This window comes from Etheostoma cragini, chromosome 3 (genome assembly GCF_013103735.1).
Source record: "Etheostoma cragini isolate CJK2018 chromosome 3, CSU_Ecrag_1.0, whole genome shotgun sequence".
NCBI lineage: Eukaryota > Metazoa > Chordata > Actinopteri > Perciformes > Percidae > Etheostoma > Etheostoma cragini.
In genome coordinates, this window is record NC_048409.1 from 6,321,011 (window position 1) to 6,332,199 (window position 11,189).

General features: G+C 39.7%; 1 protein-coding gene across 2 annotated transcripts; it reads right to left on the reverse strand.

The window, feature by feature from the left end:
* Positions 1–4,764: 4,764 nt before the first annotated feature.
* LOC117939166 (diablo homolog, mitochondrial-like) lies at positions 4,765–8,670 on the reverse strand. Of its 2 annotated transcripts, none has more exons than XM_034864231.1 (6): positions 8,566–8,670; positions 8,045–8,177; positions 7,815–7,937; positions 5,608–5,718; positions 5,327–5,423; positions 4,765–4,995 (listed from the first exon to the last, which is right to left on the reverse strand). In XM_034864231.1, exons 1-6 carry the CDS (start codon positions 8,607–8,609, stop codon positions 4,790–4,792), a joined length of 714 nt encoding a protein of 237 aa, XP_034720122.1. In that variant the 5' UTR covers positions 8,610–8,670; the 3' UTR covers positions 4,765–4,789. The 2 variants fall into 2 exon arrangements, with proteins under 2 accessions (XP_034720122.1, XP_034720131.1); XM_034864240.1 differs by having other exon boundaries at positions 8,045–8,182; positions 8,571–8,664.
* Positions 8,671–11,189: the final 2,519 nt, after the last annotated feature.

Consider the following 11,189-nt stretch of genomic DNA (forward strand, 5'->3'; position numbering starts at 1 on the left):
GGGTTAAATTGGCATTATAAAATAGTGATCTTTATATGTATTCACTCTCCTAAAAAGAATGAACTAAAAGTGTAATTGTGTGTGGATCAGTGGGAATCCCCTTGTTCCGGGAGCCCCCTTGTGAAAACATGCACACTAAACGCTAATGAAACCATTACTTGTCCAAATCACTGTTTTTCTTTTTAAGAGTGATTTCTTCTTCACATCAGTGACTGAACAGGTAATGGTTCATTGTCTTCATCGAGGAGACACCAGACCTTTGTCTGGTTTTGGCACATCACACCGGCAACTGGACCTGCACAGTAATCTCTCTAACCACCAGGCCCAGCCTATTTATTCTCATATGCGCTTATGAAATGCAAACTGATGTAAATGTTTACACATTTCTAAGGGCTCTCGGACTCCTCTAGCATATTCAATCAATCAGTCAAAATATGGATAACACGGTTACACAACCAAACCTATTCTATGTTCAGCAAATTATACATTCAATCTGTGGAAATGAAGATATATTTTATATAATAAAAGCTTTTTAGGGCTGTCAACTTTACCTTAAATAAGCAGCCCCAAAGGAAAAACACAAAAACTATGCTTTTTATCACTAACCAGGCCAGATTCTACAGAAATACTTGTAGTTCAGCTTAATGTTTAAATGAACAAACCAACAACGGGTTGATGATAATCAGGGATTGCTGAGGCACGTATTTTGGAGACAATGTGTAACCAGTGTTATAAAAGTATTCTGAAAACTGTGAGGAAAAACGCGGAAGTGAATGTGAAAGTTAATATAAACCCAAGAGATCAGCTACTGATACTACACTCACATGTAAAAGAGTCCCATTTCTGAATGTGCACACTGAGTACTCTGTCCTAAAACAAAGTGGTAATGAAGCACTGCTCTCTTTGCATTGTTCTTTTCTTTGAGATAATTACAGCTTTTACACAATCAGGAATCTGGCGTTGTGTGCAGCGCAGTGTTATTATCATGCACTGAAGCTTGCACTGATAAACATGCTCACTCAGCAGTTTTAGGGCGGACATCATATTTATTCACTGGAGATAAGCAAAAATGCTCATCTCAATTGTGGTTCCCACACGTCGAGCTTCCCATTTCACTTTGCTGTGACGTCTTCATAGCCTGTATTTGAGTCCTCATCAGGGGAGGGGAACTCTCCATGGAGCCTCTATCTCCTGCAAAATTTAACCAGCTCTGTCTTCCAGTGCTACAGCTCAGCATCACTGTGATTAAAGCATGACCCATGATATGTCACCACACTGTACCCCCTGCCTTTATTCCCTCTGCTGGTTTATTGATATCCTCAAAGAGCTATAAATCCCTTGGTGAAAGTGCTGCCCTTTTCACCAATCAATCTCCCCTCCTGGGCCACTTTGCATTGGAACAGTAAAGTCAGAGCAGTGAGGAGGGCATGCACATTTATGACATGATAAATCACATTTCATTTTCCTTCCAGAAAACATTGAATTTGTTAATGAGATCACCAATTTGGGTGAAATAGTTTCAGTGAGGGTTATTTTACACCACTGCATAAATACTGCAGAAATGCTCAACCACCCCGCAGCAGCACTAAATAGTTTATGTGCATTTAAGGCCCATGACCTTTGTAATTACCGTTACCTCATTGAGGTTTTATGCTGCAAAAATACTTAGTAAGCTCTATTACATTACTTTGCAGGCAGAAAAGGCAAGGCTGCACTGGCACCCCCTCCCCCCTGTGACCAGTAGGTGCACATCCACACAGACGGTCTGGGACATTTGGTTTTACAGTCTGTGAAAACAGCCATTGTTAAACACAACATTCCTCACTAGTCACATTGGTAAGCCAGTCCTTGCACACCTCAAAACCTCCCACTCACACCGCCTCCTCTGTAGCCATTCTCATGGTCCCATCCCCTGCCAAGGCTTGACCATCTAGAGCAGAGAGAGGTCACCTCAATGCTGACGCTACACACTTGTGTTTGCAGTCCCACATAGGTCTCCAACATAATGAGCTCCCTATGAAATGACCCTCTGCAGTACACACCGACCTTTTGAAGGCATAGGTGGAGACCATTAAGACAGCGAACCCATTACAGGAGCTTATTGACATTACTGAAGGATAAGGCTTTAATGAGTGGATCTGGTAATATACTTGCAGGTTAGGTGTATATTCTTTAAGTGTAAGCCTGGTTTAACTTGTTCCAGTAGATAACACACAGTATATACTGTGAAGGAAAAAAAACAACAGTGAGGAAAAAAAAGACAGAAATTTGTATAGAGGGTTCAAACTGGTTAAAATGCATGCACTATCATTCTATAATGTATGTGCACATGCTGGTTCAGAGACACAATCACATAGCTACGGTATACTGTACAAATAGTGGTATATACACCAGGACATGCAGTATTTTAGGGTCTTAACAATATGGGGCTTACAATCATTAATTACCAAATAAAATAGGTCATATCTATAGTCATAAGAAAGTAAGTAAATAAATAGTGACACCAATAAATGCATTTTAACTGAGTAGGAATGACCCTGCAAACGCAGTGCATCCCACTGTAATGAAAGATAGAAAATATATGTAAATGAGTTTAGATCGCCATCTGCTGGAATAAAAAGAGGGGTTTACAATTTGTTAAGTGTGTCTTGCTTCATTGCACCTGACCATTGTTTTAAGACTTATTAGATGCTTAAAGACTATGAAGTCCTATAACCATACAAATAACAGTCTGCACTTAACTCCTTTAGGTTTGACCACCTGCCCACACCTTAGTCTAAACCATTTTGTAACTTGTGTGCTGGAAACAAAACTTTCCAAATATGAAATGATTCTCCTGTTTTGTGTCAACCAGTTCTTTGACCAGAGGTAGAGTGGTTTGTTTTCTGCTCTGATAAAGTGTAGAAAGAGGGGATGCTGTAGATGAAGTGATGACAGGAGGTGTTAAGAAATGGCCTAAAAGCTCTACAGGAGAGCCAGGACATGGCTAATTTGCAGAGAAGGAAGAGTTGTTGAGTGAAAAACAGAGATACAAATAACAAGTAAAAAAAACAACAAGTAAAGATATTTCCAATTGATTCCCACTTGTGTACCTGTGTGCGGAAATCAGTGGAAATACCTTCATTTGCAAAGTGAAATTTTGGGTGGATGGAATATTAATACAAAATTACTTCAGGGTAAGATTTTAAAAAATGTAGCAGCGCACCCTGATTGGTTGTATTTCAGAAAACAGTGTTAGTTGGCTAATTGTGTGGCGTCTTTGGGTTTTAATTTCTAGCAGTGGTTGAACGTTTTTCAGTCATTTGGATTAGATCCCGACCGATAATTTGATTTATTGTCACAACAGAACAGAGGAACATCAAAATATGTTAAATTTCTGATAAATAAAATGTATTAAAATATAAACTTAAGACATTAAAATTAGTCCTTTAAAAATAAGACTAACAAAAATAAGAAATCAGAGTATTTTCAACAGGTATTATGTTTCAATTTACACGTTTTTCCGAATTAAGTGATATTGAATAAAAAATGCCTTATGGAAACAGTAATATATGATGGAATATCATTAATATCGACTCAAAGAAAATACGTTCTGTCTCACCAGATTTTTGATCGATATACGGCTTATGTGATAAATGGAATTGATGGAAACGTTATTTGCCTGATAAATGATGAATTGCAATTAAGTTTTAGGTCATTTTATGGTTGGAGCCCGCCACAAAAAAGTTTGAGTTATTTTTCGCCCATTATGTCCACTCTGTTTGCATACAAGTTGGGTGTCAACAAAGACAGATTTAAGTGGATGAAGGAGGAGACTATAGACTTTTTTTTAGCAAATGTTTGCTTGAATGTTGTGCTATTCAGTGCAAAAATGGATGAAAACACCTCAAAATGTCTAAATCAATTCAATACACCAATTTGATCGCAAAACAGAAAGTGACGTCATTATGCACTGGTTTTTAGTCACTTTAAAGCTGTTGGATGGAAACACACTTTAAAACAGCTTTTTACGCAAGTTTTATTTCACCAAACTTCAAGTAATTTGATTGACAAGTGGATGAAACTTAGCTAGGGACGCTGTAGAGCGCCCTCTGGTGGACAGACTATGCAACACCAACCTTCATAACAAGGTTGACAGTCCATTTTTATTTTATTTAAAAAAAAAAAAATCATTAACATAATGATTTATTTGTCATTATAAATGATTCTGATGAATGAATCTATATTTTACTTCATCTGCCATTATAAATGCAGATACCGACAGTTCGGGAAATGCCTAATATCGGCCAATAATATCGGTGGGCCGATATATCGGTCTGGCTCTAATTTGGATCAACACAATGTTACTAAAACCAGACCTTGCAACACAATATTGAATCTTATCCACTAGTCACTTTGGTACACACTACATTCATCTAGTAAACATGAAATGAAACGTTTTAGTTTCTGATGCTAGCATATTAAGTGAAGAACAAAATAAACTGTTTTATTATAGTCTTGTTTTTATTACAATGAATTCTGACAAAATATAAACACAAAAATCTGATGTTGGATCGAGTCACAATACAGTAAACATTCGATCGAAAACTTATTCCTCTATGATGCAGAAGCAGTTGATAGTCATTATTTAACCCTTTATTTTTTTTTTATATTATGCACACAATCTACATAATGAGTCACAGCCCAAAATGGTAAAGATTAAAAGAGAGAATGATAAAAAAAAAACTTGATTTACTGTGAAAGCTAATATTTTTTTTATTATGATTTCTAATAACTCTGGACATTTGTTTTAGTCTTCTCTTAAATAAGCCTCAGGCACCTCTTCCTCATCACTACTCTCTAAGGAGGCGACATATTGTGACACCCTTTCAACCTCCATTACTTTAGTCTCGGCCAGCTTCGCATCTGCATCCATCGACAGTTTCTGGGCCTCCTCCACCTGTGTCTGGGCCACCTGAATGTTTGTCCTCACCGTGATGGAGGCATGTTCAGCTCCTGCACACGAAAAAAGTTCAAAGGTTGACATCACAACAGCTTATGTTCAGCCTTCAGATGTGTGGTCATTAAGGAGACACCCCTGTCCGTCATCGCCATTTTTATTTACACTTCGCCATGCTGAGTGACAGCAAATGATCCATACGCTGTCCAAAGTGTAACACTAACAGCAGCTAAATAGGAACAGGCACAGGCAACAACGTACAAAGCTTTGATGATTCACAGCTTTTTCACTTTTATTCATCATTACAAAAGGGAAAACCTGCCTCAATCCCTCACGAAAACCCAACCATTTGTCCACATAACCACTCAGACATGGTCTTTTACACACCTGAGATGTACGCTGCCTCGGCTGCTGTTTCACACAGCTTGACGGCGCTGACCCAGCTCAACTCAAAACGCATGAATTCATCTCGTTTGTTACTGACCTGTTAGGACGGAGAGAGTGATACACTCCGACTCAAACATATCTACAACAGGTTGTTGTGTAGAGTTTGCAAGTCGGATGTCATATTTATGTTGCGTCAATCAATAAATTAACAGAAAAACTGAATTCTATGCTCAGGTTTGTTTCTAAAGTACTTTTCATCAAAGTGGACAACACTAACTAACCTCTGAACGCTGGCCAACGATCACCTGCCAGATTGAGTCCTCTTCTGCTGGAGTCAGTTTTCCCAGTGAATCCAAGTATCGCCTTTGGAGGGCAATGAGTGTGTGCACAGCCTGTTGGCAAACAGAGGAAGGACATACATGTATAGTTTACATTTAAAGTCTGAGTACAGCAGAATCTACAAATTCTATGTGTAAAGAAACACTTGTTGAAAATATGTGAAAAGACTGTGTACTATTGTATTGTGGCGTTAGACTGTTAAACACGGGGGTGCTGCTGTGCTACCATAGACTGTGTGTGTTGCTTACCAGAAGCTCAGCTTATTTATTTTTTTCATGATTTTGAAAGCTCATCTTGTATACTAGGCAATTTTTTTATCCTAAAGATTTGGCTGGCTGATTTAACTGTGAACACATTTCTTTTTGCTCTACCCAGACTTTAAAAATCTAACTATGGAGGCAGAGTTGCACAGAAGAAGGATTTTAGGTGTGGACACTTTTAAAACTATTATAGTTGGTTATATTATAACGACTGCCACAAATACAATGCCATTCATCTCTGTTGCATTGGTGTAAAAGCAGAAGTCACAGATATGTCATTGTTTACACCCTCCATTTTTTCTGCCTGGTGCATATCAGCATCATTAAATCACACTGTGTAACCCTCAGCACACAGTTTTGAAGTACTGAGAGAATCACTGGCTGCCAATAAAGAAATTGGTTTTTTTTTTTCAACAATAATAATAAATAAATTGAATTTATATAGCGCTTTTCACAAACTCAAAGCAGCTTTACAGGGCAGGAAGATAAAAAAAAAAAGCACAACTAAACGTAACAAAACAAAACAAGATTCAGGCACAGGTGAGAAGGGAGGGGGGCGTGGAGCTTATTAATAGGCAGAGGTGAAGAGATGGGTCTTGAGGCGGGACTGGAAGATGGTGAGGGACTCAGAGGTGCGGATCTCTTGGGGGAGGGAGTTCCAGAGCCTGGGAGCTGCCCTGGAGAAGGCTCTGTCTCCAAAACTGCAAAGTTTGGACTTGTGGGAGACTGGCTGAGTTGGATCTGAGGGAATGGGAGGGTTGGTAGGGGGAGAGGAGGTCAGTGAGGTATGAGGGGGCCCAGGTGGTGGAGGGCTTTGTAGGTGAGGACCAGGATATTGTAGGTGATCCGGTGGGAGATGGGCAGCCAGTGGAGTTGTAGTAGGACTGGAGTGATGTGATGCCAGGATTTGGAGCGGGTGATGAGGCGGGCGGCTGCGTTCTGTTATGTATCGCATTTTGTATAGTAAATAAAGTTTTCGTAGTTAAAGGCTTTCCCCCCTTACTGAATCAGCAGGAAACCGATGGAGTGCCTTCTTCCGGTAGGGAATGAGTCCTTACCCCAAGTGAAGGAGTTTAAATACATTGGGGTCTTGTTCGCGAGTGAGGGGACCATGGAGCAGGAGATTTGTCGGAGAATCGGGGCAGCGGGTGCAGTATTACAATCAGTTTATTGGACCATTGTGACGAAAAGAGAGCTGAGCCAGAAGGCAAAGCTCCCAAACTATTGGTCAGTGTTCGTTCCTACCCTCACCTATGGTCATGAAGACTTGGTCATGACCGAAAGAACAAGATCCAGGGTACAAGCGGCCGAAATGGGTTTCCTCAGGAAGGTGGCTGGCGTCTCCCTTAGAGGTAGGGTGAGAAGCTCAGTCATCCGAGAGGATCTCAGAGTACAGCCGCTGCTCCTTTGCGTCAAAAGGAGCCAGTTGAGGTGGTTCGGGAATCTGGTAAGAATGCCTCCTGGGCACCTCCCTAGGGAGGTGTACCAGGCACAACCAGCTGGGAGGAGGCCTCAGGGAAGACCCAGAACTAGGTGGAGAGATTATTTCTCCAACCTGGCCTGGGAACGCCTCGGGACCCCCCAGTTGGAGCTGGGTGATGTGGCTCAGGAAAGGGAAGTTTGGGGTTCCCTGCTGGAGCTGCTTCCCCTGCAACCCGATACCGGATAGGGGATGAAGATAGATAGATGGATGGATGGATGGATGAATCAAGGGTATGACAATAGAGGGTGTTGTTTGCCGCAAATTGTAAAGCTGCTTAAGGGCAAATTTGTGATTTGGGCCTACATAAATAAACATGTCCTGACTTGTATACTCACTGTAACTTGCCATTAATTAATCTTCAATCCTAGGCCACAACAAACATGTTTACCACAAGATCCAAACTTACTTTTGAGTACTCCGTGATGGCGTCTATGAGAGCCAAAGTGGTCTGAGAGAGAAAAGTGCTTGAACTATCCGTAACCAGAGAGGCTGCTCGTTTGATCAAAGAGTCATGAGAGAGGTTATCAACCTGCAACAGAGATACAAACAAGATATGTGTACATGTTGTACGTTATATACTGTAGATGGCTGCTGTTATTTCATATGCCTTGATCTCTGATGTGTTGACAGACTCACCTGTTTGAAAGGTATAGCACACAGCCCACAGCCCACAGTTAAAGACGCTACACCTGTATACATAAAATGTGTCCATCTGCCCGCTTTGAGGACTGCAGGTTTTCTGCTACTGAACAGGACACGAGACGAACTCCTGAACAAAACACAACCGTTCTCAGTTTAAAACAGCCATTGCGCGGATTTAACATAACGTTAACGCACTGTCACGTAGGCTACTTATTGACTGAATTCAAAGCTGAAAGAGTCAAAACTGAAGCAAGTTTAATACGGTAATTTTCTCTTCTTTTCTGTATAGAGTTACTTCTGTTAATTAATACATGCAGTAAGGAAAAACACCTTTGACGTGTATTATACTTCCGGTTGTTGTTGCTAACACTGTTATGAAGCTAAACATTATAATTTTCCCTCTTTTAAGTCGAGAACAGCATGCCATTTCTTAAGGGTCGGTCGGTTTAGTAATTTGTGTATAAATAAATTACAAACTGTACCTACATGCCATTATCTGACGATAAAACACCTACCTAAGGAGACGGAAACAGGCTATCACCCTCCCTAGCGCGGCCATGTTGGTCCGCCACAGTAAAATGTTTGTCGTCACTGAGCAAAGGTTCCCCGGCTGTGAGGCTGTCAAACCATGGACATAATAACTAGATTATTATATTATGTCTATGTGTCAAACACTGAACACGGTCGACCTCTCGTGGCTCAAACGGCAACATCATCTTGTGGTTAGCCCGGGTTAGTCATGTTTGTCTGCTCATCCATCAACCACAACGTGTCATGTCTCTGCATTGCGCAAAATGCATTGGAGTGTTCATAGAACCCCAGTCTTTTTTCTCTCCATGTGTAGTTGTCAGGGGTGGAAGAAGTTTTCAGATATGACGCTTTTTTAAAGAGTCTCAACTGTGTAATACCAGTAGTAGCCTCACCTCTACCAGCTAGAGTAAAATGCTACTTACTTACACATGAATAATACTCATTAATATTCTAGGCCTACTACTATAATGTGAAATTAACATAGCTCTTCTTGTGCATTGGGTAGCCTATTTTTAGGTTTAATTGGTTGATCAGCCTAACCAATATTTTACTTATAATACAACCATCACCCAAGTACTTACTATTTTCAATGGAGGACTTTAACTTTATTGAACTACTACAATGCACAGTGGTGAAAGAGGTAGGCCTACTCAGATTTTAAAGACATTGCAATACCACAGTGAATACATGAAAGGAAATAGCTTACTTGTTAGGCTTTAAGCTAAGGAAAAGGCCTGCATTTAAATTCTAATATAGACCATTACAAAAGTATTTGCATCAAAATATAAGAATCAAAGTAAAAGTACTTATGATGCAGAATGGCCCATCTCAAAATATTTAATTACAACCATTGATGCATGAATGTTTATACCGTTTGCAGCTAAAGGTGATGAAGGTGGAGCTGGTTTAATGACTTTATGTAGGCCTACTGCTGGGTATAGGAAGTTTGTGTATTCATTAATCACAATATGTCATCTATCTTTAACACTAATACTCCAGTGTATTTGTTGACAATATTATGTATAATCTGAATCTGTCAAGTAACTAGTGACTAAAGTTAGTAGTGGAGTAAAAAGTGCAATTATTGCCTCGGAATGGTTGGGAACTAGAAGTATAAAGTAGCTGAAAGTGGTAAGCTTGAGTCAAGTACAAGTACCTCAAAATTGTAGTTACAGTTCTTAATTACATGTACAGTGGCTTGAGAAATTTTACACACTCAGGCTAAAGTTGAATAAAATGAGGAATAAAACATCTTTTGGACATTTATCTTAATGCCTTGTTTTTTTATAGGAAAATAGGAAAATCCAACCTTTTAAGGATACAAATTTTCTTTGTGAATGAATGATGTATCGTACATAAATACACGTTCTTCCTTAAAATACAGGGGGCAGAACTTTACATACCCCTATGTTAAATTTCCATAGAAGCAGGCATATTTTTATTTTTAAAGGACAGTTATTTCATAGATAGGATACTATGCATCCTGATAAAGTTCCCTTAGCCTTTGGAATTAAAATACCCCCCCCCCTTCCACATCATCACATGCCCTTCACCATACATAGAGGTTGGCATGGGGAACTTTCCATGAGATCAATGCAAATCAAACCAGCTATTAGCCTAACTAAAATAGGTGTGTATACACTCATGCCCCCTGTATTTTAGGGAAGAAAACATTTAATGTACAATACATTATTCAATCACAAAGAAAATTGGTTGTGACGTGAAGGGAAGGAGGACCAAAGCGCAGAGCCAGACAGTCAATCAGGCAGGAGAGTTCAAAGTAGCGGATTTATTCAACCAAAAACAGGGAATACAAAAAGGAATCCACAACTGTGAACACAAAGTCCAAAATCCAAATATCTAAATTCCCAAAAAGGCAATAGAGACAAAACAGGAAAACAAAAAACAGGAACACAAAACAAGAGCAAAATTCCTCAGGGAACTAGGGACTGGAACGCACGCTGACATGCACAAACAAGCTGGCTGGAACAGGTAAACAAACAAAAGGATGTGACATGAGACAAGGGGACTATAGACACTAAATACACAGGGTAATGAGATGATGAGAGGCAGGTGACACAAGGGATGAAGACATCAGGTAATCATAGAATTGGGAAAACACAGGAAGTAAAACTAAAGACTAGACAGCACAGAAAACCAGACTATCAAAAAGAAAAAGAAAACAGAAAATACAGACAATCAAGGAAAACACAAGAGAAATTACAACACAAGATCGGAGAGGAAACTAGGACACAAACACAAGGAGACAGGATAGAACAAAAAATACCAAATAAGGAGGGACAAAAACAAAGCAAAATACCTAAACTATAACATTGGTGTCCTTAAAAGGTTGGATTTTCCTAAATTGTTTGAATTAAGGCATTACGATCAATTTCCAATAGATGTTTTTTTATTCCTCTTTTTAATCAAGGGTGCGTGGGTGTGTAAACTTTCAAGCCCCTGTGTGTATGTTACTTTACACCCCTGGTAGTTGTGATGTCATGAGGTCTGTGATAATTACTGCATCTATGCTTTAACCTTCCTCTGGTGTTAGCTTTCTGCTGCCATCTGAAGTGTTAGCGGGTCATTTTGGACCCGTGTATTAAAT